The sequence below is a fragment of the Microtus oregoni genome, unplaced genomic scaffold (genome assembly GCF_018167655.1).
Source record: "Microtus oregoni isolate MIOR12 unplaced genomic scaffold, Mior012 000036F_ref0000092, whole genome shotgun sequence".
Lineage (NCBI taxonomy): Eukaryota > Metazoa > Chordata > Mammalia > Rodentia > Cricetidae > Microtus > Microtus oregoni.
Genome location: NW_024543095.1, coordinates 16088595 through 16116205, shown reverse-complemented (window position 1 = coordinate 16116205; position 27611 = coordinate 16088595). Strand labels below are relative to the sequence as shown.

The window sequence follows — 27611 nt, the reverse complement described above, 5'->3', positions numbered from 1 at the left end:
CAAGTGAAAATCAAAAGCCTTTGACACACAGCAAAAAGCTTGCTGTGCAGAGCTGTGCAGAGCTCACACCCCACGGCAAAGCAGATCCGCTCAGAAGCAACACGTGTTCACAGCAACTTCCCTTTTCTCCTCCTTCCTTTCAATAATTTACAGCTTGAAGGCTGTAGAGTGGACCTTTTTTTTTTTAAATTCACAGATTCAATAACCATGATAAGCTAAACAAATATCTTTTAAGTGTGGCTCTTACCTGAATATATTTCTGTGCTTGAGGCAGTAGTAAGCCAAAACCTCCTCGGCTGGCCAGATGCCTGGAAACAGAAGAGCGGAGATATTAGGATAACACAGTCTTTTTCTTCCAGACTAGCTTTTAAAAATGAAGACTCAGGACAGGCCATTGCAACTCGAACCAAACTTAATATGGTGGCTCTGTGCCTTGCGCCAGATCATGACTTTCCTTGGCTGTTATTTTCGTTACGGCCGACGTTATGACCTCTCCCCAGGGTGACAGCAAAATGGCCTCCAGAAACTTTGCTAAACTTCAGTCACAATAAAACAGAAAAACTATGAACAACCAACGTTACAGATATCAGAAGTTAAATGTGGATGGTAGTTCAAGTGGATCTTAATCTTATTTATGCATAATTAAGACACATAAGTTAAAGACTTGCTATATATGTAGTTCCTGTAGTGGGGGAAGAATGGGAAAAAAAAACTCACTTTAAGGGTCAACTAAAATTGCTGAGGTCATTCTATATTGGGGGGTATTTGAGACAGGGTTTCTCTTTGTAGCCCTGGCTCTCCTAGAACTTGCTCTGTAGACCAGGTTGGCCGCAAACTCAGAGATCTATCTGCCTCCCAAGTGCCAAGATTAAAACCTTGTACCACCACCACCCAGCTTTCTACACCTTTCTATATTAATGCCTTAAAAATATCCACAATTCCTTCATTTCTTTAATTCAAACATCAAATTGCAGTATAAAATTGAGATATTAATTTCACCAATTTTGGCATACCTTTAAATCCAACAGTAATCCTACACACTAAACTGCCTGGAAAGGCATTTCCAAAGATCATCACTTATACATTTATTGAGAAGACAAAGTTCAAGAATGAATATGAATTGCTTCCCAGGTAAATATGTTGGAAGCCATAGTTACTGGTGGTTGTCATAGGATGGTCAGATTATGTTGGCTCTTAATATTTTCTCTATACTTTTTTGTATTTCCAAAATTTTTACAATGAGCTTATATTACCTTAGATATGATTAGAATAAATTATAGCCTCATAAAAGTTATGGCTTCCTCTAAGGAATCAGCCTTAGCCATCAATTGGGGGAGCCCCTCCCACTGGGTTTCCTTCCTGGGAGGTTAAAGATGCCCCATGGCCCTGAGAAAGAGCGGCCATATCTCAGCACTCAGCACAAAGTTAAAGACATTGAAAACAATTGATTTTTCTCCAGAGATGAGCCTCAACATAAGAAATGTAAACATTTCAAAGAAGAGAATGTAAAGAAATGAAAGCAACCAAAGATAGTGGATGGATGAGTTAATGACAAGGAAGAAGAGGTTGCTCCAGCAGGCACCTTACAGGAAAGTCCCACAGGGTCTTTCTACTCCAGTCTCCCGGCATTTTCAGTAGAGAGGAAACCATGGGAAAGAACATAGAAAAGCAGCAAGAGGTGTTTGGAAACACATTTGGAGGGAAGGCACACAAGTGGGAGAGTGTAGCAGTTAAGACTACAGGTACCTGAAATCAGACCATTTGGGCTCCGGTCCCTGCTCTGCAGTGCTAGATAGGTTGGATAGGTTACCTAATCTCTGTGCCTTGGACTTTTCATCGGGAAAGCATGTGATTGCAACAGCAACTTCACAGAATGGCTCTGAGATCAAGTGAGTGAAACATGCAGCGTGCTTAGAACAGTTCCTAGCTCATAATAAGCACAAAGGAAAAGCAGGTTGTCGCTGTTGGCAAAGGAGGGTGGAAGAGTAGATAGAAGAGAGAATGTGTGTGGACAAGGAGAGAGACCAGTAGATAGAAGGGAGAATGTGTGTGCACACAGAACAGTAGATAGAACACAGAATGTGTGTGGACACAGAGAGAACAGTAGATAGAAGAGAGATTGTGTGTGGACACAGAACAGTAGATAGAAGAGAGATTGTGTGTGGACACAGAACAGTAGATAGAAGAGAGATTGTGTGTGGACACAGAACAGTAGATAGAAGACAGAATGTGTGTGGACACAGAGAGAACAGTAGATAGAAGAGAGATTGTGTGTGGGCACAGAACAGTAGATAGAAGAGAGATTGTGTGTGGACACAGAACAGTAGATAGAAGACAGAATGTGTGTGGACACAGAACAGTAGATAGAAGAGAGAATGTGTGTGGACACAGAGAGAACAGTAGATAGAAGACAGAATGTGTGTGGACACAGAACAGTAGATAGAAGAGAGATTGTGTGTGGACACAGAAGAGTAGATAGAAGAGAGATTGTGTGTGGACACAGAACAGTAGATAGAAGAGAGATTGTGTGTGGACACAGAACAGTAGATAGAAGACAGAATGTGTGTGGACACAGAACAGTAGATAGAAGACAGAATGTGTGTGGACACAGAACAGTAGATAGAAGACAGAATGTGTGTGGACACAGAGAGAACAGTAGATAGAAGAGAGAATGTGTGTGGACACAGAGAGAACAGTAGATAGAAGACAGAATGTGTGTGCACACAGAACAGTAGATAGAAGAGAGAATGTGTGTGGACACAGAACAGTAGATAGAAGAGAGAATGTGTGTGGACACAGAGAGAACAGTAGATAGAAGACAGAATGTGTGTGGACACAGAACAGTAGATAGAAGAGAGATTGTGTGTGGACACAGAACAGTAGATAGAAGAGAGAATTGTGTGTGGACACAGAACAGTAGATAGAAGAGAGATTGTGTGTGGACACAGAACAGTAGATAGAAGAGAGATTGTGTGTGGACACAGAACAGTAGATAGAGGACAGAATGTGTGTGGACACAGAGAGAACAGTAGATAGAAGACAGAATGTGTGTGCACACAGAACAGTAGATAGAAGAGAGAATGTGTGTGGACACAGAACAGTAGATAGAAGAGAGAATGTGTGTGGACACAGAACAGTAGATAGAAGAGAGAATGTGTGTGGACACAGAGAGAACAGTAGATAGAAGACAGAATGTGTGTGGACACAGAACAGTAGATAGAAGAGAGATTGTGTGTGGACCAAGAACAGTAGATAGAAGAGAGAATGTGTGTGGACACAGAACAGTAGATAGAAGAGAGAATGTGTGTGGACACAGAGAGAACAGTAGATAGAAGACAGAATGTGTGTGGACACAGAACAGTAGATAGAAGAGAGAATGTGTGTGGACACAGAACAGTAGATAGAAGAGAGAATGTGTGTGGACACAGAACAGTAGATAGAAGAGAGATTGTGTGTGGACACAGAACAGTAGATAGAAGAGAGATTGTGTGTGGACACAGAACAGTAGATAGAGGACAGAATGTGTGTGGACACAGAGAGAACAGTAGATAGAAGACAGAATGTGTGTGGACACAGAACAGTAGATAGAAGAGAGATTGTGTGTGGACACAGAACAGTAGATAGAAGAGAGATTGTGTGTGGACACAGAACAGTAGATAGAAGAGAGAATGTGTGTGGACACAGAACAGTAGATAGAAGACAGAATGTGTGTGGACACAGAACAGTAGATAGAAGACAGAATGTGTGTGGACACAGAACAGTAGATAGAAGACAGAATGTGTGTGGACACAGCAATTATCCTAAGAGTTGGCAAAGATGGAGAACCATTTTTACCACTACTTTGTCTAGATCCCAAAGTCATGAGACCTTGTACACCTCCCCACAAAAAGACCTTCATAAAAAAACAAAGTACAGCCAGGTGGTGGTGGTACATGACTTTAATCCCAGCACTTGTTAGGCAGAGGCAGAAGAATCTTTGTGAGTTCAAGGCCAGCCTGGTCTACAAGAGCTAGTTCCAGGACAGACTCCAAAGCTACATGGTGCAGGAGAATTGTCTGTATTCTGTAAATCATGTTCTAAATAAATGCTGATTGGCCAGGCAAAAAGTATAGGCAGGAAAATCAGACAGGAAGTAGAGGTGGAGCAAAGAGAACAGGAGTATTCTGGGAAGCTCCCTCTGCCACTCCTGCCCAGATGACCAAAGAAGCAGGATGTGATCTACCCTGCTGAGAAAGGTACCGAGCCATGTGGCTAACATAGATAAGAATAATGGGTTAATATAACTTATAAGAGTTAGCAAGAAGCCTGAGCTAAGGGGCCAATCAGTTTATAATCTTATGGAGACCTCTGTGTGATTTTCTTCGGGACTTGCCAGCTGTGGGAACCGGGCAGGACAGAAAACCCAAACAAGCAGGCCCTCATGTTACAGCTACAGAGAAATCCTGTCTGGAAAAAACAAAACAAAACAAAAACAAAAAGCCTAAAGTACATAATAAAATTCTCTGAAGGCAGAGTCAAGACAGTGTTCTCACTAAGTGGGTGTAATCACTCTGAGTACATGGCTGTGAGAGTATTTTTTAAAGTAATGATAGGAGAAAGGTATTTAACTAAAACTTAAGCCCCAATGAAGAATGAACGTAACTTCTAAAATGCATAGCCTTTTCAACTCATTTATATTTTTTTTCAAGAAATTACAGAGTGATTTTTTTTTAAACCAAGTTAAATACAAAGATCAAAAGGCTAAATTTCTACCATTAGCAACAATCTCTGTTAATGTTTTAGACATCATTCCAAAAACCTTTCTAATCATAAAAGTATCTCACCCAGTTGGGATCTTCTCATTCAGGGATTCAGTAACTTGATTTTACCCCCATTCAATAAGGCATAGGAGGAGTCCATAACACTGAGCTCACACTCCAGTTGTGTTATTTGTACCAACAGCCTCTCGTGTACATCAGCATTCAATTAACCCATTTCCTCTTATTAGATAGCTAAGTAGGGTTCAAAGTTTGTAATAGTATAAATATCAAGAGAAGGATATGCCTTCTCCTAACATATTTTTCCCCATACTTAGATATCGGATATCTGGTCAAAAACCAGGTACAGGTTCTGGAGAGATGGCTCAGTAGTCAAGAGCACTTGCTGCTCTTGCAGAGTATTGGGGTTCAATTCTTAGAACCCACATAATGGCTTACAAATCATCACTAACTCCAGTTCCAGTGTATGCAACATCTTCTGGCTTCCAAGAATACCAGGCACGTATACTCCACATACATACATGTAGATAAAATACTCATACATGGAAAATAAAAATAAGCAAATCCTTAAAAACTTGAGTATGATCCATATTCTGATTAAACAGTTAATAAGAAAGCCTGCACTAATAGGCCAACCAGTTTATAATTAATGTAGGCCTCTGTGTGTTTCTTTGGGACTGAATGGCTGTGGGACTGGGCAGGACAGAAATTTCTATCAACAAATGGCGCCAACATGGACAACTAAACCCACTTAAAACCTGAGAGAGTTTGGGAAGGAATTCTAGGCACAAAAAGAACAGAGTTAAGGGGGCTGGAGAGACGGCTCAGAGGTTAAGAGCACTGGCTGCTCTTCCAGAGGTCCTGAGTTCAATTCCCAGCAACTATATGGTGGCTTAAAACCATCTGTAATTCGAACTGGTCCCCTCTTCTGGCATGCAGAGAGAACACGGTATATATAATAAATTTTTAAAAAAAGAACACACATATACACATGCCTAAATTAAATAAACAAAAACATGGCTGTCATTAAAAAAAAAAAAAAACAGAGTGAGTCTAGGACAGCCAAAGATACACAGAGAAATCCTGTCTCAAAAAAAAACCCCACAGAAATTAAAAATAAAAATAAAATAAATAGAATTTAAAATAAAGCCACATAAAGATGGAAAATACACAGAAAATCTGGATACTATATGCTATTATGTTGTCTTTGAATTGTTTGACAGCTGAGGAAGGAGCAACAGCTGCTAAAAGACACTTGATTATAAATTCTGCTGTATTAATCAAACATATATTTTGAAAATGTCTTGACTTCAAAATTTAAGTCAAAAGATATGTTACTTTGGAGAAGAGGTTTTGCTTTTGTTACCACAGAAAATGAGAGGTTGTTGATTCACTCTGGGTTAAAAAAAATCATATTTGATCAAGGAAGACCCCCTGAAGATCCAACATTTCAGAGGACCTCTGTTGGAGTATCCTCTGAGTTCTACATCCAGAACAGCTTCAAAATTGCTGGCTAAGTTTATCAAGCCTCACAGAATATTCCAGTCAGGACTTGACCATAATCCTAAATTTTCTTTAGGTACCCATAAGATTATCAGGGCCCCCAATAAGCAGGAAGTAGCCTGAAAAACTATGCCCACATTCCCAAAAAATGGATTTTCGATCTTTGTCTTTGTTTAGAGTGTTGGTTACAAGTTGTTATGGATAATGGTCAGAAGAAAAGCTAAACAAAGGAGATTCAATTCAAAGCTCTTGTTTTGAAAAAAAAAAAAGAGGGGAGAAGTGCTGTGGGACAATGGTCTTGTATCCATTTGTCACTTGTACTGGTTTAATAAAATGCTGATTGCCCAGTAGTCAGGCAGGAAGTATAGGTGGGGCAACCAGAACAGGAGAATTCTGGGAAGAAGAGTCAGTCTGCAGTCATCGCCCAGACACAGAGGAAGCAAGATGAGAATGCCTCACTGATAAAAGGTACCAAGCTACATGAATAACACAGACAAGAATTATGGGTTAACGTAAAATGTAAGAGTTAGTTAATAAGAAAGCCTGAGCTAATAGGCCAACCAGTTTATAATTTAACAAAAAAAAAAAATGTAAGTTCCAGACTGGTTCTCATGACCTAAGTTCTGAATCATATGTAAAAGTGAAGGGGATTGGAAATAAACAACTTTTAAAGAATACTTGTTTCTTCAAAGCCTTACCAAGTCAAGGCTTTAACAATCTATTTTAAATCACAAATAGCTTAATTTGTTGATTATATACATAATGGGTTTCATTAGAGCATTTTCATACATACATACAAGTTTATTTTTCCTAACAACCCTTTATTCCTTTCTAATCCCTTTTCTACTCTCATTTGGTTTCAGCACTTGGTGACTCAGTGAGTTCCAACAGAGGATCTTAGGTGAGGGATTGTTCCTAGGAATATGGGCTCCCCACCAGTGGTTACAGCACTGAAGAAAACTCTCCTCCCTCCCTCAGCACCATTAAGTCCCCAGAGATACTCAGGGGTCAGGGTAAACACCTCCCCACTACTGCTATTACCTTCCTATAGGTTCTTGCAGGCCTCTTTGGTCCCTCTTCTCCATATGGAGGGATGCCCACAGGTCCAGCCTTGCATGGATGTCCTGCCACTAATCACACCTGCTGTAGACCAAGGGTGTAATATCAAGTCCTGAAGAGAACACACCTCACCACACCTTCCTCCATCCCTTATACTCTTCCTGCCCCAGCTTCTGCAGTGCCCTGCAGTGGTCCTTAGAGGGAGAGATACAAAAGTCCTACTCATGGTTGAGCATCCAGAGTGGCCATCACTTTGGCTACAAACGAGTCATGCAATTACCATTGCCCACTTTAGGAAGGAGCTTTTCTGACCAAAGGCAATGACTGCACTAATCTAAGGTATGAGCATATTCACTTAGAAGATACTTTGAGGAGCACATTGTGTTCTTCTAGTGAAACAATAGTCATAGCTTCCCCAGTAGGATCTATGACCTCCACAGCCATGAGCTTTTGACCAGGCTGTAGTATAGAATGTGGATTCCCTCCTGAGCAGTAGGCCTCAGATCTCCCTCTTGTCACCAATTCGCTTGTGTTGCTCCAGCGGGCACCTGTTGCTCTGTTGGAGCTGCAAAATCCACAGCTGAGTAAGATGTTGATGATACCAATGACACTGAGATCCCCCCCACTCCAGCCTGTACAACACCAGCTGGCACTATGAGAGCTAGTTAGCAGGACCTGGAGTCCATCCTGCTTCTAGCTTGATTTCTGTATATCCTGCAATCAAGGCGTGTGGAAGACGTATTTAACAATTAGGGTCTTTTTTGTTGTTCTTGTTTGTTTTGTTTTTGAGACACGGTTTTTCTGTGTAACAGCCCTAACTGTCCTGGAACTAGTTCTTGTAGACCAGGCTGGCCTCAAATTCTCCCAAGTGTGTGCCACCACCACCTGCCAGCAATTAGGTTCTTATCTATTTCTGGTAGGCAAGCAACAATCAAGGCAAATTCCTGTTATTTTATAGTAAACAATGTTAAAAATTTTTAAAGCATCATTATAAATCAAGACTAAGAGAAGACATTTCAACCCCACTAGGGTGGCTATCATGAAAATGTCAGACAATAATAGTGTGGGTGAGGTTATGGCAGGAATATAAAATGGTATGATTTTGCAAAACTGTTTTTGCAGTTGATCAAAACATTAAGCAGTTAAATTTAGATGACTGTATGATCCCAGAATTCTACTTCTTTTTGGGAGAGTGGGCGGGGGGTGTTGAGACAGGGTTTCTCTGTGTAACAACCCTGGTTGTCCTGGAATTCGCTTTGTAGACCAGGCTGGCTTCAAACTCACAGAGATCCTCCTGCCTCTGCCTCCCAAGTGCTGGGATTAAACGTGTGTGCCATCATGCCCGGCCAACATTGCACTTCTAAGAAAAAAATGAAAATACACATGTAAAGCATTTATGGCAGCATTACTAATGGGTGTGCGCCGTCACATGCTACAAGATATACGAACTCAAAAGCACACTAAGGAAGCCATTTACAAAGGACCACATGCTGGATGTTTGCATTTTTTCCTTTTTAAAAATTTTTTTTAAAGAAAGAAAACAAACTATCCTTTTTCATTTTACATACCAATCCCCGCTCACACTCCCTCTCCTCCTCCCACTCCCTCCAGCTCCCACCCCTCAATGCCCCCCCACATCCACTCTTTTAGAGAGGGTAAGGCACATTGCTTTGGGGAAGAGCCAAGGCCCTCCCTACTATATCTAGGTTGAGCAAGGTATCCCTCCAAAGAGAATAGTTCCCAAAAAGTCTGTACAAGCAGTAGGGTAAATCCTGGTGCCACTGCCAGTGGCCCCACAGTCTGCCCTAGCCATCCAAGTGACACCCACATTCAGAGGGTCTAGTTTGGTCCTATGCTGGTTCCTTCCCTATCTGGCTGGAGTTGGTGAGCTCACATTAGCTCAGGTAAACTGTTTCAGCAGGTGTCCCCATCATGGTCTTGACCTCTTTGCTCATATTCTCACTCTTTCCACTCTTCAACTGAACTACTTTGGAGCTCAATTTGCATGAAAATGGATGGAACTAGAAAAAAAAAAACATCCTGAGTGATGTAACACAGACCCAGAAAGATGAACGTGGTATGTACTCATTCATAAGTGGATACTAGTTGTAAAGCAAATAACTAGCCTACAGTTCATGACCCTAGAGAAGCAAAGTAACAAGGTGAACCCTAAGAAAAACATATATAGATCTACTTAGAAAGAGAAAGAGACAAGATCATCTGACAAAATTGGGAGTATGGGGGTGGGGGGAGAAGGAAGGGCAGAAGGGGAAGAAGAGGGGAGAAGGAGAGGGGGGAAGAGAACTTGAGAGAACTGGATAGTCAAGATGGAGGAAGGACAGAGGTGTGTTGATTGAGGGAGCCATTATGGGATTAGCAAGAAACCTGGCTCTAGAGAAATTCCCAGGAATCCACAAGAGTGACCCCAAGCTAAGACCCTAAGCAATAGAGGAGAAGGGTGCCCGAACTGGCCTTGTCTGGTAGCCAGATTGATAAATATCTTAAATCACACCATAGAAACTTCATCCAGCAACTGAAGGAAACAGAGGCGGAGACCTGCAGTGGATGCGCGCATTTTTAACAAGGCATTTACCAAAAAGAGGATGGAGAGATGAAGAGAATTTATACAGATCGAATGCTGAGCCCTTCCCCCACCAGCTCACCCCCACACTCGGCTTCCCTCACCTTCAATCGACATTTTCTATTCCTACATTACATTTAATTAGAAACGAATTACCAGATACCTGAGGAAATGTGACAGATATCAAAACTTTTTCCCATTTCTTAACTTAATGACTTCTCAACCATTTACCTTCCAGTTTCAAACCAGCACTGTTTCTATGTGCTCCCAAATTCCACTGCCTTGTGAATTTGTGCCTAAAAATAGAACGTTATAGTGTTCTTAAGTGGTTTTTTTTTCAAGATTTTTTTGAAGACTTATTTTCACTTTTTGTTCATATATATGGGCATGTGTCTGTGTGCAGTCATACCTAATGTGTGTGCGGCTGTCCTCATGGCACAGATGAGGGGAGTGATCCTCAGGACCTGAAGTGGCAAGCGGGTGTGAGCTGCCTCGCTTGGGTGCTGAGAATGGAACTCGGGTCCTCTGGAAGAGGAGGGAGCGCTCTCAACTGCCATGCCATCTCTCAGCCTCTCAGAGGAATTCATTCGAATAAATAAATGCATAGCTGAACTGCTAAAGCCCCTCCTTTGCATATAGCTGTAGGACTGGGCTACAGTCCGAGACACAGCAGCTGCTCGTCTCCCCTCCGTATAGACTTTAGCACAGATGCGTGATGGGCATTTCGGAAGAGCAATGAGCAGCGGTGAAGCACTTTAGAGCACACTCAAGCCAAGCACAGCAAAATGATAACGTCCCACGATTTTAGCATTTCATTGATATTGCAGGGATTTCTGAATCGATGATTGACATTTCTGCTATACTCCTGACATCTGCTCCCAAGGGAGAGCAGTACCCACAGCGATATTTAAGTAGCTAAATTATTGATCTAAAAAAATGCATCACAATGTTCTAATTAACAGTTTATTCTAGAAAGACATGTGTCTTCTCCAAAACCCATCTCACAGGAGAAGACAGTTCCTTAAATCATCAGTTCTCAACCCGTGGGTCATGACCCCTTCGAGAGTAGCATATCAAATATCCTGCATATTAGATATTTACATCATGATACATTATTCATATTAGTAGCAAAATTATAGTTATGAAGTAGCAATGAAATAATTTTAAGGTTGGGGGTCACCACAACATGAGGAACTGAATTAAATGTCGCCGTGTTAGGAAGGCTGAGAACCAGTACCATCGATGTTACTCAGGAACAAGAAGTATCGTATTTCTCGTAGTCTCAGCTTAAGCCAAATGAGTCTCCTTTACAGAAGAGGCCTCCTTTATCTCCTTTACCTGCTGGGGTTCTAAAAGCAATGGCTAAAAAAGAGTAACATTTTAAAAATATTCATTCATTTATTTGAGACCAGAGTCTCACTCTGTAGCCCAAGCCCATGTGGAAGTCACTACGTAGTCCAGGCTGACCTCAGATCCAAAGCAACCCTCTGGCTTCAGCATCCCCCACTGGGATTACAAGCAGGAGTCACTGCTGCCTAGCTGCAAGGACACTGTCTGGAGAGGAAGTCTCAGAACCCCATACTGTGCTTAGATGTCTATGGTCATTTGGGTTCATCCCACCTCACTTTCCTTCTCTTAAAGGCTTGGCTCCCTATAGATGTGTCTATCAGAATTGGACCAGTGAACTTGACAGACTGCAGACAGCCTACAGATAACACCACACACACACACACACACACACACACACACACACAGAGAGAGAGAGAGAGAGAGAGAGAGAGAGAGAGAGAGAGAGAGAGAGGTACGTACACACACAGGCATGCACGCACTCAGGTACACATGCACAGATGTCTGGGTAGTAACAATGATAGGGAAGGTTGACAATAAGATGGATTTAAAGTACGCAGCTACTTTTGTTGTTACTGATAGGGAAGAAGCTAGTTTAGAAGTGTTTTAAATGCCAACTGCTGTGGTTAACCTAGAGTCAAACACCCATCATTGAGCTGATGGTTGAACACATCCTAAAGTTACGCTTCATAGGCCATTTTCAGTGTTTTTACTGTTTCTTCTTTTCCTTTAATAACACTCACATTTTTCTTCTGTCATTGATAGGTCAGCCTACAATAGCAATCAAGAAGAGGACTACAAAATGCCTGCAAAATATTTATTAGCTAAGCACTGTATTTCCGATCTTGGGGATCAGTGGGGGAAGAGACAGGATGGTACCGAGGCCTCCTACTGGTCAGAGAAAGAACCCCAATGTGCCAGTTATAGCTGTGACACATGCTGTGCAGAAAAAGCAGAGATGTCACAGGGGACCCAGCTGAGTTGAGAAGAGGTTGGTAGGAAAGAGCTCCCCCCAAAAAGGATGCTTCTCCATGCAATTAACCATGGAAGCTGAGATTCCAGAGGACACGGAGCAAAACAAAGGAGGAAGAAGAGGGGAACAAGGATGGACAGAAAGGTCCTTCAAAGGAGAGTATCATGAAAGGAAGCTTTGAAGAGGGGGAGGTCTTGATATTCCAGAAGTAGGGCTCTGTCAAGGAGAGAAAGGCAGAAAGTGGGATAGGATGAGGCTGGAGGGGTGGGTAGTTAGGGGCCAGATTACAGAGGCTCCAATGTCAATGCCAACATTCTAAAGCAACCTTAAAATCCATACAATGGTCTAAGCAACAGAGTGTTGGATCTGACTTACATTTTAGATGATAATCCTGAGTACTCCAATTCTGGATAATCCATTTCTTTCTTTTTTTTTTTTTTTTTTTTTTTTTTTTTTTTTTTTTTTTTTTAGTTTTTCGAGACAGGGTTTCTCTGTGGTTTTGGAGCTTGTCCTGGAACTAGCTCTTGTAGACCAGGCTGGTTTCGAACTCACAGAGATCCGCCTGCCTCTGCCTCCCAAGTGCTGGGATTAAAGGCGTGCGCCACCACCGCCCGGCTTGGATAATCCATTTCTGATGAAAATGGATTGACAAGGGGCAAGGGGAGGCAGCAGGAAACAAAACAGAAAGCTACCACACGTATCCAGGGAAGAACTGACAGTTGGGTCATGGAAAGTGGTGATGCTTTGAGACATATTTTAAAAGCCTTCTCACAAGACCTACTGGATGGCTAGATGTAAGGAGCATGATGGGAAGTATTAACTGGGAATCTGATGTGGATTGTGAACAAGAGGGTAGACGATGGACAGCCGCCTATAGGATTTTCTTCTCATTTTCCATGAACTGAGGTGGCTGATTGCATGATGGATTAAACACCAGCCAGGGGAGCCCTGGGCAGTGACATCAACAAACAGGGAGATACTGGGACTTGGAGTGTCACCTTTTTGAGATTCTGAATCCTCGTCTGCAAAATGATAGGCTTCAGTCAAATTATATTCAGGGGGGCTTCACCCTACCAAATCTACAGTAGAAAAAGAGACCTCTTGCTCTGGAGTTACACGGAGTTCTGCTTGAATACACACTCTTATGGATCTGTGACCTTGGCAAGGTGCTTAACCTTTTTAAGCCTCTTCATTCATTCATGGAACATACAGTTATTAACAGCCATGTCTGCTCTCGAAGCCAGGCTATCGCGGTAATTAAAACACAGCCCTTCCATAAATAGCTTTAATAGAGGCAGTAGACAATAAATATAATTCCAGGTATTGACTGAGGCTGCAAGGGAAAGAAAACACAGCAATGAAACAGAAAACAGCTATCGGGTAGGGGTGCTGCTTCCTCAGCTGGCATTGTTGGGCAAAGCCTCAGATTTCTCATGTGTAAAATAAATGCAAGCAATAAATGCCGCTTCCAGGATGCCGAAAAGACTGAGTATGTTCATAAGGCACTCAGAAAAAGGTCAGACACGCACCAGATTCATTAGAGATGGTAGAAGCCCTGGCCACTGGCTGTGTGCTATTACTAAGATGAACTGTTTCTATACAATCTTGAGGGCGTCTATATGGAACCTTCATGGAGAGTCTCATCTTTAATAAGTAATGTATGAAGTCAAGCTCGAACTGAATTTGGAAAAAAAAATTGTCCTGATTCTGGGACTCCGAAACTTGTCTGGAATACGAATTCCAAATGTACATGTATCTACATATATGTGTGTGTGTATAATGTTACATACAAGCACATATTTACATATCTATGCATATATGTGCCCATGTGTGTATACAATGTGTTTCTATATATCTATGCATCTCTGTGTGTATGCACATGATGTGTGTGTGTATATATTACCCTACAGTTATTGTCCTGCTCTGTGACATTGACAGGCTCACTCTGGACCATAAAGGTTCAATAGAAGCCATCCTACATTTGTGCATACTGATGGCAGAGAACACAAGTCGATCTGAGTGGGAGGGTGTGTGTGTGTGGTCCAGAACAGCAGGCAGGGGGAGGCATGCCTGGTGACATGCTAGCATTTATTTAATGCCAGTACTACACAGAACTATCGTGTATGGGGAACAGCAAGGTCACAGAGTTGGAATGTGGCCTCATGTAACTCTAGAAACATTATTCTTAATATCTAGCACCCGCCGCCTTCGACTGGGCCATGAGCCAAGGGCTGGCGATGCGTACTGGGCTGCCATTTTGCTGCTTGTGCTCCTGGAGGAGCCATCAGAATGCTATTGGTCTTATGGAAGGACTCATAGTGAGCACAAGAAGGGAGACATCAAGAGGATTTCTACTTCGCTTCTCAGATGGCTGGGCAGGTTTACAGGTATGGCCTAAGTTTAAGAAGCAGGAAGACTTGAACCATACATTTTGATTAGATTCCCAGTGAGGTGCAGACTATGAGGGAAAGAAGCCCGAAGGAAGAGGGCATGAAGGCAGAGAGGAAAGATGGTCTTCTGAGAACATCCCCAGGGGCTCTGGCCTTTGGGTCTGATGGTCAGGCTGGGGACAGGTGCCAGGCACTGGTCTGATGGTCAGGCTGGGGACAGGTGCCAGGCACTGATGATGAGACCCACTTCTAAGAGACAGGAACACAGGGCAGCCACAATTGCGCTGCTCAGTCTGTAAGGATGTGAACTTGAAAGACGTTCCTGACATGTTAGCTTTGTGACCTCAGCAGGCGACTTACATCTCATTGTCTTGATTCCTCATCTGAAAATAAGAATACTGCCCTCTGCATAATCCAGATTGGGGATGAAATATGTGCCGTGAGTACGCAACAGGTACTCACTCACGCTTCCTATGCTGCCAGCTGTGATACTCAGTAGGCACTCACTCTGTACTGCCAGCTGTGATACTCAGTAGGCACTCACTCTGTACTGCCAGCTGTGATACATAGTAGGCACTCACTCTGTACTCCTGGACACTTACTGAGCAGCCCTGAGGGCACACCTGCTATCCCCCGGAACTTTCTCTTTAGCACGTTGTGCAGAAGTTGAGCATCCTAGTATATTAGCACTATCTTACACCAAGTTCCCCCTCTTAACAGCCTTGGGAAAGAATAACTTCTTCATGGGAAAGGAGGAAGAGGGACGAGTGCGTTCTCACTCTCTCTTTTTGCCATAGGGTCTCGTGTAGCCCAGGCTGGCCTTGAACGTGTGTAGCCAAGGATGATCTTGAATTTCTGAGTCTCCTGCCTCTACACGCCAAGTGCATCTACCTATTTACATGATGCTGGGGACTGGACCCAGGGATTGGACCCATGCATGCTAAGCAAGCCCTCTGTCAACCGACCTATATCCTTGACCCGCATCCCAAATACTCAATGAAGAAATTGTCCTTAGCGACTTCCGAAAACCTGAGACACCGCTCGGCAAATTGATTTGTAAATAAGGCCACATCCGATTGAGGTTCAGGATAACCCCACTTTAAACAAAGCCTAAAATGCTATTTCATTTGAAAAAGTATATTTGTAATGTTCAGATTGAAAAAGGAGGGCGGGAAAGAAGAAGGGAGGGAGGGAGGGAGGGAGGAAGAAAGGGAGGGAGGGAGGGAGGGAGGGAGGGAGGGAGGGAGGAAGAGAGGGAGGGAGAGAGGGGAAGAGGAAAGAGTGGTAAACAGTATATGTATGTAAGAGCTAGCTGAGATTATCAGCAGTGCAAAATGGCCAGGGCTCTGTCGCTCCTCCGCCCGCATTTATCATTATTCATTGATATGAAGGAAACAGGATGATCTGCTCCCTGGAAATCTCTGCTGCTGACCAAACTTGGGCTTCTCACCACAAACTAATGTGGCAATGTTGTGCTGAGCACGTCCTGGCTGTAAACACAGCAGTGCCGCTCAGTCAGGGACTTCACAAACGTCTCCAACCAACTTGCGTGATTGTCTTCAACAAATTTTTTTTTAAAGAAATGAATTTGATTTCATTTTGCTTCCCTAGTTTTCAAATAGTCATTAAAAATTAAACAACACCAAGAAAACCCTTTTATGATTATAGCCTTCGTCCTCCCGCAACAAACTAGATCTATAAATTCACGTACCATTGTAGATGTAAATTACAAAATTTATATTCAACTGTATTAAAACATCTATTCCAAAAATGATTACCAGTTGTGAAAAGCAGACAGGCTTATCACTTGCTGTCAGTTGTTCATGTCTAGTTAAGCAATAATGTGCTAAAACTGCTCTTTTGTTTTGTGTAAGAATTTTGGCAATAGAAGAAATGAACACTCGGTTAATAAAAACTCAGGCTGCCTTTTTGCTTTGATGGAGGAAGCAGCTGCCTGTTTTCATTTGCGGCAGAGCAGCAAAACCCATCAATATAATAAGCAGCTTAGATGCATCCATCCACAGCGCCTGTAAGGATATAGGGCTATTCGCTCAAAACCAATCCCTGGTTTAATTTTAACAAAGATGTGTCTGACATATTTGAAAATGCATTATAATAGGTTTTGAAACACGAACAATTTCTCTTTCTTTTAAATACTTTTCACAGATTTGAAAGGTGTGTGTAGCTGAATGATAGCAATGATAAGAACCAGAGCAAACTGGGAGGACGTCCTAAAACAAGAGTCATGAGGGGAGCAGGCCAAGAGGCAGTTATTTGGTTATTTCTTGTCAAAGTGGAAGTAATTCATTCAAATGTGAGTTCATTCACTTATTTCGGCAAATGAATACTTACTTCGTGTGTCGTGTGTGTGTGTGTGTGTGTGTGTGTATACATACACACGTATATACATACAACACACACACACACATTGGGTTAGAGAGGTACTGAGTACACAGCTCCCTCTCAAGACAGACACAAAACCTCTAGAGAAAACAAGGTCGCAAGCACAGTTCCACAGATGCCTGTTTTATCATTCGCCTTCCATTTGAGAAAATTCAAATGGGCACGCAACACAGTGGAAGCTATTTAACATAAAAATTAAAAATCAAATGCTGTCTCTGCTATTATACAGTCGCACACTTCATTAGACATCCCTTTAAGAAAAGATGAATCTGATTGAAAAAAAAATTGAATCATGTTGAAACACATGTCAAACTGTTTACTAGGCTAGCCAAGAATTACCACACTTTGGAGAGAAAGTTTTAGGATTTTAACTTTTGTTTGGACAGCCTCTAATTTTACAATAACCATTAGATACTCTTGTGAAACAAGAACACACCACGTAGCAAGAATAACTAACACAAAATACAAACTTTGAAGCAACTTGCGCCGTAGTACAGTGAGTCTTGGTAAGAAAACCCACTAGGGGATCATTTAATTTTTAGTGTTGGGTGGCATTCCAAGAAGTTAGATCATTCTCAATCCTTTTCTGATCCAGGACTGGGTAAGAGAGCTGTCTGATGATAACATCACCGTTAGGTTATATTAACTTAGACAAGTGTACATCTGCACAAACGTTCAGAAAACCCGCCCATAAGTGGGGACCAGAAAGCTTCCTGATTCCTGTGTTAGTTGTGACTCGGATCCATGTGCTGGGTTTTCCCCTTATATGTTTGTTTTATTTTTTAATACGTTTTAGCTTTACAGAAACGCTGCAAGATAGTAGAGAGTACCTCGGTTTTTCTTTGTGTCTACACTCTTAACATCTTACATCTCAAATCCCCAGAACAGTCTAAACTCAAGTGCCTGCTTTGAAGAGGGCTTACGATTCTGCTGAGAATTGAAGGTTACCAGCCAGAAAGTCACCAGATTCAAACTAAAGGACAATGATACCACCAACCAACCTGCATGTCCCTTAATTGTTTTTAAGTTAGCTGAAGAAATCACATCAGATTTGATTTAAGAGCTAAAACAGGACCCAAAATTAGGGCTAAATTCTAATCTCATAAAGGGCAATTTGGAGCCAGGTGAAGCCTTCGTTTCCCCTTCTATTGCTGAACAGGGACTTATTACTTAAGGCATTATTCAGGTAGAAATTTGGGTTGCCCTATTCAATTAATACTTTCATATCACAGTGGGATATGGACCCTATTACCAATCTTATGGCAGCATGATAAGACCCACAAAGAAGTCAGAGGTCGGTGTTTCTCATCCGTTTAGAGTGTTTATAAAGCATTCACCCTGAAGCTTCTCTTCCAGCTCCTGTTTCTGTCCCTCCTCTGCCCGCTGCTTAATGGTTGAACACATTTCTTCCAGAATCCTGCAGAGATTCATAGGCTAGCTACAGCTGCATGTGTTGCCTCCAACAGGAAAAAAAAAAAAAAAAGACGTTGCAGAGAGATTCTTACTGGCTACGCTAGTGGCCAAGCTTGGTGCCTGATATTTGGGCACACACTTCATCTCTCTACCTAAAACACAGGCAAGACCCCGGGAGCAGAGAGCACAACCCCAGGACCGATGGAACCCCCACTTTCTCTACTCCTTCCCCCTTTCTTTCCCACTCTCCCCTCTGTGTGTCATCGTCCCTCCTTCTCACTATAGTCATCATCCCAACTCTAATGTAACCTTGCCTTCCAAAAGGCAAAAGCTGCTCGTATTTTGCTGAACTAATGTTGTCATATACCGTCGTGTTTTACAAACAAAGTAACTTGGCCCTTTGTCTGTGGTCTGCATTGCATGGGAACGCAAACAAACATCTTGCGGGGAGAGAGTCCAGTGCTTCCTTCTTGGAGCCAGTTTACACGACCAGCAGAAAGACATGTATTTATGTAGAATGACAGCAAAGAGCTCTGACCCCTGTACCGCACAACAATGAAAACCGAATTCCTCGCCTGCTGCAAGAACAATCTGCTGAGTTTTATATTTTGTATTTACTCAGGAGTCGATGCTACCTGTGAATGCAGCCACAGGTCAGGTCCTGTATAGCTCTGCCTCATCGCGCTCGAACCTTGTTTACTGGCCTTTGAACCCAGACACACAGCTGTGGACCTGGAAGGACAATTATGACAAGATGACAGGAGAGATGCTCTGGGGAGCAAGGATGCCCTGGGCAGAAAGGTGTATGCTAGTACATTCCCCAGGTCAGCAACAGATTCTGCATTCGATAGACCATCTCTTTCTAAGTCCATCCCTTTCCTTTGTTCCACAGAGCCTATGCCATAGGCTCTCAGATCTGGGCATATCTGTTATTATCTATAAGCAGGCAGGATTCTAATCACGGGAGCCTGGAATGAGTCTCAGAGTGAGCCTTGTGAGTGTCTTGAGAGAGAGTATGACTCTCTATTTTTCTTGTCCTCTTTGCCGTGACAAAAACCTGTAACCTTAGCCCATACAGATATCTTTGAGAATCATAACTCTTTGAGAAGCGCCTTCAAAATACACTATTTAAACCAAAAGCTTGTTTTGAACCGATACCACAATTATCTTTCTGTTGGGAAAGATACAAAACTTCTAGAGTTTTTTTATATTGTCACTGGTCTTTTCACACCAGGACACACGAGTGTTTGCAAGTGGAGGTCAGAGTGCGTGGGCTGAGTTGTTGAGAGCAGAGAAGCCATCAGGGTCCCCACGGGCTCACACCAGACATCTCAGGACACAAAACAAATTTCCTTCTCCCTCCAGCCGCAGAGTTCATGTTATCGTGAACCCCATCACTTCTCGCCCTTGCCGGATGATTGAAACAATGGCGCCTGTGAGCCCAGAGCTTGCATGACAGCTAGAATGTGTTTCTCATCGACTTCTGCTACCCAGTAGCACCAAGGTGATTTTTGCTGAGCAAATATACCATGGTAGTAGTCTAAATGTTTAGCATTAAAAACAAGAAAAACTACCTTGTGGAAGAATATGAGATTGGTGTTTGCATGCCATAACTGCTTCCTACTTCTCATGGGCACTTCAGAGAAAGCCCCAGTTATGAAGGCAAGCCTTGAAAAATAAAGGGTTTTGCTCACACACAGTACAGATGATTAGTAGTTGAGTTGGTGCTGGGACCTCAGTACCCAAAGAGTTCACCTTAATTTTCTTTCAGGAGTAAGTGACTTGAGCACCTGGATTCGGTGGAAGAATTATGCTGTGATTTGAGCTTGCATCCTGGAGAGAGAATTATTTTTTTAACCTTGGGGGTAAAGATCAGAGTTTAAAGAAAAGGATACGGCATTTCTCTTTCCAGTTTCCACACGGTCACAGATACTTAGCTATTCACCGAGGTGATTTTTTTGGCTTATGCTTCTATTTCCATGCCTGGATATGCGGTTGGAGGAAGTGACTATAGATAAACTCAGCTGCCGCTCACGCAATACCAGGATCTCTGAATTGAAGCCAGGAAACAACATACAATCTTCAAAAATAGAGACACGCACTCCCCATCGCACACATCCCGGCTCTGGAATTACCATGATTGTGTGCCTCGCTTTCTGTAATTGACCCTCTGTTTGTTTTCAGGAAATATATCTTCTAAACGGTCATTAGTCTTATTTATTCAAATATCTCCATGTCATTTGTCTTGCAATTAAGAGTTCCTAATAGCTCCCAACAACTCTTTTGATTACCGGCATTCCGAACATAATAAAAAAGAGTAATTCTCTTCTACATTGTTGTGTCTGGGGAGGGAGAATCATGTAATATATACAATTTTCACCCACACCACAGTGTTGAGAAATGTAATTTTCTGCGTATTCTCTTCTAAGAATATTTTCAATATTTCTGGATTGTCTCTGCTCTCAGGAACAGGATTGAAATCTCCACTTTGGTATTTATCTGGGACTGTGATAGCTCAGTCGTCTGCCGCCAAATGCCAAGATAGGGGAATCTCATCATCCCGAGACCAGCGGCATGATGGGCAGTTAATAGATATATCAAACCTTGGGATATATGCTAAGCTGAAGGGATGATTGGCTGGTGATACACTGATTGATTAGCATGGGGAGAATGGGTTTCTTCTTGACAACCTAAGATTATGCTCAGCTAAGCTCAAATTGCTTACACCTCTTCTATTGGGTTTAAAATTACAGTCCTGTCATCTAAAATCTCTCTTCAATGAAATTTTTACCATATATAAAAATTAAAGGGAAAAAGAAAGTAGGTGCGATGGATGAGAGTAAATGGAGTAGATAGATTTCATGCTTCTGTTGTTGATTCCACTGCGAAGAGTTGATATGTAAATCCCCCCAAGAAATGTTACACATTCCACAAATGACTCCTGACTATTATACAATAATGCCAGAGAAAAAAGTTCTATATGTTTAAGTCAGCGAACACTGTATTTTTGAATACATTAAGGTTCTACCTCACCTAGGGAAGACTGAGAATTCGAGGGTGCTTTACTTTCTAAGACATGTAGGCCCCTCCCCCGTGTCTGGACTTTAGTTTTTTTTTTTTTTTTAACTGCTGGCTTGCTTTGCAGGGGCGGGGCCATAAAGGTCAGATTCATGGAGACTGTGGATTAGCTTTGGATCTGAAGCAGCTCAACCAGAGTAGTGGCTCCTTTAATTTGCAAGGAACAATGCCAAAGGCAGTCCCATGTGCACACTGAAACATTGTAATGTTGTACCTGTTTCCCATGCATGTGGGACTCTCTTATGCTTTAAAGCAGAACAGAAGCAGAGGAACAGAGGGACGCTCATCTTGTTCTATCAAACAGACACACACACACGCCATCAAGATTTGCACAAAAGGGTGACAGGCACAGCTTTATCAAAACCTCAGTTTCCAATAAATTCATTAAGCATAAGCTTCGTTTACGCTTATAAACATATTTCCCATTTAAAGATTTCATCTGATTGTACTCTGAATTATCAGACTGGCTAAAAAAAAAAAAAAAAAAAAAAAACGGACCTTATTCTTGACCCTTCCTTCCCAACCCCCTTATCCCCCCCCCCACACACACACACAAAAGAAGAGGAAGAGGAGGAAGAAACTGGTAAGCTCTAACTCCCAAGTCGAGGTGTACCCCCTCCTCTGTCTGGGCAAATAAGGATTCGGTTGCTGAATCACACCGGATAAGTGGTTCGTTGAGAATGTTAAAATCTGCATTAATAAATAGGACTGGGCTTCTCAGATTTTCCTCCTTCCTATCAGCCAGCAGCGGTAGGGGATCAGCTGCGACAAAAATCCGCAGCTGAACAAGCCACATACAACTCAGTGAGCAGACTTAAAACAAGACCCCTTCATTGGTGACTGTTATGCAAACAAAGCGTCCACGTCTTAGAAACAGATGTCAACTGAAGCAGACGCTCACTGTAAACTGGAATTTGATTCTCTTTATAAAAACAGACATAAATGGGCCTTCGGAAAGTAGACTGCCTCTTGTTGTCTACCACTGCCTAACTTGATTCAGCCTAAAGCTTTGAGAGAGATGAATAGGCTGATATGCTAGGGCAAAAGAATAAAAGTTAAAAAAATTAAATTGGAAATAAATGATAACATGTTGGAGCAGTTCCCAGAAGCAATTTTACGGATTTTTCTCTAAAAACACAAGACAGGAAGTTAAAAGCTTACTGCAGGTCACCCGTGGCATGTCGAGTTATCATTTCCTACCACTTAGGGTGGAAAGAACCTGTACATTCCGGCAGTAAGTTTGGGAGCGCCTGCTTTCCCCTCTTCTCCCTGCCTCTCTCTCTCTCCCTTGCCTCTTCTCACATCTTGATGTCTTTTAAATGTCACTTATTTTACATGAGGCAGTTGGTGGAGACATGAGTCAACAGCAATCAGACCCATTATCCCCCGCAGCGAGTCCTGGTCTTAATGCATTGTGACACCTTTGCTGGCTGGCCACCGATTTACCTTTCTGCTTCTTAGGGGATGAAGTGGCGTCACGTGAAAATGGCTGTGATGGGAACAGCGTGCGCATAACTGCTATTAAATTTACCTTTCAGCCTAAGTGAATTTTCCTCGCATGTGACTAATCAAAACGAAAGCTCAGGGACCCAGGCTGAGCTGGCCAGCTCTTCCCCACCCCTGGGACCAGGGCTATTTGGTTTTATCTCTTTGTACAAGCTGGCAGAACTTTAAAGTGAAGGGGATGATCCAGGACTGGTGTCTTTATGAAATAACATCCTTACATGAAGAGGCTTTTAACTGTCTGTCGCTGTCCTCAGGAAAGGGAAGAAAAAAAAAAAACTGTGACAATCTCATTTTGTTGAGCACCCTCCCATGAAAAGGGAAAATAATAGCCATGGCTGCCATGGCTACTAGTGACCTTACACAATCCATTATCCACTAAACACTATAAAAGTCAGTTTTACATACACCGTGGGGGGAAATGAAGGCACTATCACAATCTTTTTCACTTTAGTGAATTTGCCATCCATTTGAAGTCAGTCACTTGATATCCCAACACATCCAGCCGGTGTCGCGGTGCATGCAAAAGAAAAGGCGAGTGATGAAAAGATGTCCGGGACAGATCCGATGGCACCCTACGATTCCAGACATTATCTAGGGCTAAGGTCAGTGGTGCGGTAGCTTTGTGGGAACTTTCCCCAACTTGAACATGAGAAAAAGAACAATCGAAAACTGAGTCCTTCAAATTTTTAGAAGGGCTTGACATGCCTTCAAAAGTATGTTTTCCTAAGCACTTAGCGGAGATCAGGAGGTGCTAAAGAAGGTGCAGGCAGAGCAATTATCGTCCTGCACAGTCAGCCTGATGGGTATTCACAGACAAGAGAGGCCTGCATTCTGCATGAACCAACTGTGCATGGTGCTGATAATAGCGCAGGCACATTGCTAAATAGGTCCTGAAATAGCACACCCCGTTTACTCCCAGCAACTTATTTGTGGAAGGCAATGAAGGCTGGAATATTTTCTCATCACTACAAGAAGAGCCAACGCATTGTTAACATTAAAATTAGTTTTCTGACATGGTACATGCTATGCATTTACTTTTCCTTAAATAGGAACTTTTCGTGCCTGGAGAAGAACACTAATGGTGTTTCTTTCCCCTTAAGCATCATGCAACCCCATTCCCAGCCTCACTAATAAACCATCTAGCAGTGACTGGGAATCATCACTTAATGGTTCTTCTTTCAGAGCTTCAAAGACCACTGCCCTTGGTTTGGGCAGTGTGTTATTTGTGAACTCTCTGCTCTGGGTCAAACACTAGGAGTGAGATCCAGGCAGAGGTGGCTGAGAATATGGCAGTGGGTCACACTGTCACTGTCTTGTGATGAATGCCAAAACCTTGAGTCACCTTAATAAAACTTAACCTTCCTAAGTCCAGTTTTTGGGGCCGGGGCAAGGAGAGGGTTATAATATTCTTTTTAAAAGAAAGATTTATTTTTTTAAAAAAAATATGTTTCTGCTTGCACCTGCATGCGTATATATGTGCCCCCTGTCACCTCAGGTATCCACAGGGGTCTGAGGATATCTGATCCCCTGGAACTGGAATTACAGGTGACTATGAGCCACCTAATGTGGTTGCTGGGAACCAAACCCAGGTTCTCTGCATGGCAGTACGTGCTTTAACTGTTGAGCCATCTCTCCAGCGCCAGTTACAACAGTCTTTGAGAATTTATTTACCCACGTTCCCCCAAACTCTTGAGTTCGACTTTCAGAGTCCACGCTTTCATCTTGAGCTCCTGGCTCCCCCTCCAATAGTCAGTCAAACTAACTTGGGGCATCAGAATCCTACAGGAATGGGGGGGGGGGGTCTGTTAAGGTTCTGGCACCTACTCATTCACAGCTCTGCCTCTGCATTTGTGGGGACTTTCTACCAAATACAGAGACCAGAGACCCAAAACTACCAAGTAGAGGGACACAGTGAAGAGGTGGGTGGTGGTGTTGAGGCCAAGACAGCTAATTAGAGGGAAAGCAAAGTGAGCAGAAGGATCCACCATCTTCAAAACCTTTTGCAAGAACACTGGAGACTACCACTTTTCAGGGTCAGTGAGAGACCACGAAGGGATGGGAAGGAAGAAAGCACCTGGAGGACATTACAAATGCAACTGTACTTACATTCTTAGCCAGAGAGAAAAAACCAAACAGGCACAAAACACCAGCTAAGTTAGCTACTGAGTGGTATCATCCACTTTTACTAAGTGAGCCCTGGCCTGCTGTGGGAAAGAAAGTTAGGTTGAAGCAGCAGGTCTTCAGGTGATTAATCCAGCTCAAGGTTGAGTCAAGATAATGAATCCGACTCAAGTGTTTGGGCAGACTGGCCACTCGGTAGCCATGCCTGAACTGGCTCGAAATTGGAGTGTAGTGACAAGGGTGGCCTTGCGAGCCACCGCTGAGAGAGCAGTGACATGATCTCAGGCAGGCTCTGCAGCCAGCTCAGGGAAAGCCCAGGAATGATGAAGGCATCGTGTGCACAGCTGTGCCTGGACGTCTACTATAAAATGAGCATCCAATGCTCTTCCTATTTTCCAAACGTTACAGGTAAGAAGACACGGGAAAAGCATCGCCACAAGGCAACTTCATGTCTGGTTGTCCTTCTCCAAGCCTCTTAAATACTGTTTAGGTAAGAAAAACAGCTAGCTCATAATCTGTACAGGGCATTTCTAGCTTTGATGCCACTGGAAGTGGCCTGGCTACTCTGGACAGCTCCCTAGCATGCAAGCTTCGGCAGAGACCCTGTCCTCATCACAAGAACTGAAGACAATCCCTACCAGGTGTCTGTCTCTGCGGCTGAAATCACACAGCTTTGCCTGTCTTCCATCCATCCATTCTTCCTTCCTTCCTTCCTTCCTTCCTTTGCTTCTTTTCCTTTCTTCCTACTTTCCTTCCTTCTCCTTCTCAGAACAGTAGTTTGGAAAGAGGTGAAATAGTGGTACTTCCCATTACTTTGATCATTTGGGGAACTCTAAGTCAAATCAGATCCCAAACTAAAATATGAAGTGTCAACAATTGGTCTCCTTTGATTAGTATCTACAATCAAGAGCATTGTAAAATAAAATAACTGTCAAATACAGTAATTTGTTTCATAAAGATGAAAAATCTCTGGGAGCAAATGAATCCTTATAATGGGAAAAAATTGATGGACCAGAAGCAGGAAGACAGAAATCATGGAGAGAAAAGTGACTTAGTGTCTTCTAAAATGATCAGAGTACCCTGTAAATTAGGCTCTCTACTACAGATGAGGAAGCTAAGCCCAGTGAGGTTGGAAAACTAGCCCAACACCTACCTTCCTTCCTTCCTTCCTTCCTTCCTTCCTTCCTTCCTTCCTTCCTTCCCAGGCTAGTGAGTGGCCAGGAAGGACTTTGAACTCTAAGATCTTTGATCTATCCGACCTCAGGGTCACTTACACTGGGACATCGAAGATGGGGGATCTAAGAGACAAAGGACTTGTTGAATTTGGGGTGTATGGAGAAAGAATGGAGCACATCTCAGAGAGAGACAGGTCCAAGTGACATGTCAGAGTAATGAGCCTGTTTTCAGGCTCAAAGGTATTCTAGGTGGATGATCTGATTGGTTCTGCTGGAAATATGAAACTCTAGTTAGTTCTAAGGTTCTGCATAGGATACAAATTTAAGAAACACCTATATGAATAATGAAAGCAGCTAAGCATGCATACGGGAGGATATAGTAAAACTAAAGACAGAATTTAAAAAACTTTTTTCCCACAGGAAAAAACTGTGTATTCTCAGAGAATTCCTTCATTACTTGGAGCCACAGTTTCACTATTTGTACAATGAGCATATTTGATAGATAAATAGGTATATAAGATAATGTATATATGCAATTGCTGTGGGATAATGTGCTTGTACACTGTAAAGATTTGTCACTCATATTAGTTTAATAAAACACTGATTGGCCAGTAGCCAGGCAGGAAGTATAGGCAGAGAAACCAGACTAAGAGAATTCTGGGAAAAGGAAAGGCAGAGACACAATCATCAGTCAGATGCAGAGGAAGCAAGATGAGAATGCCTTACTGAGAAAAGGTACCAAGCCACGTGGCTAAACACAGACAAGAATTATGGGTTAATTTAAATTGTAAGAGTTATTTAATAATAAGCCTAAGCTAATAGGCTAAACAGTTTATAATTAATATAAGCATCTGTGTGTTTCTTTGGGACTGAATGGCTATGGAACTGGATAGAACAGAAACTTCTATAGATATTCAATACCATATTATTCAGTCTTAAAAGATGCAAAGTATTTTGATGCATGTATAACATGGATGAACCTTGAGGACATTATGCTAAGTGAAATAAGCTAGTCACAGAAAGATATCCTATAGGAGTCAACTTGTATGGCATACCTAGATAGTCAAATCCATACAGACAGAAAGAATGATGGCTGCCAAGGGTTGGGGTGAGATTAATAAGGGATTGCTGTAGAATGGGTATAAACTTTCAGGCTATGGAGGAGAATGGTGCTGAAGGTTATACAATGATATGAATATACTTAAGACATTAATATATGTAGATGGAAATTTTTGCTTAATGTTATACCACAATTAAAATAAATGCAATTTTAAATGGCAGCAACAATATTTATATCCTAGGATT

General features: G+C 42.4%; 1 protein-coding gene across 3 annotated transcripts in view; it reads right to left on the bottom strand.

Moving 5' to 3' along the window:
* The window catches only part of Camkmt (calmodulin-lysine N-methyltransferase), a 392778-nt gene that overhangs the window by 62048 nt on the left and 303119 nt on the right, over positions 1–27611 (bottom strand). For all 3 annotated transcript variants that reach the window (XM_041631282.1, XM_041631281.1, XM_041631283.1), the window contains exon 4: positions 248–308. In XM_041631282.1, the coding sequence (XP_041487216.1) occupies positions 248–308 (61 nt within the window). The remainder of the gene's footprint in view (positions 1–247; positions 309–27611) is intronic.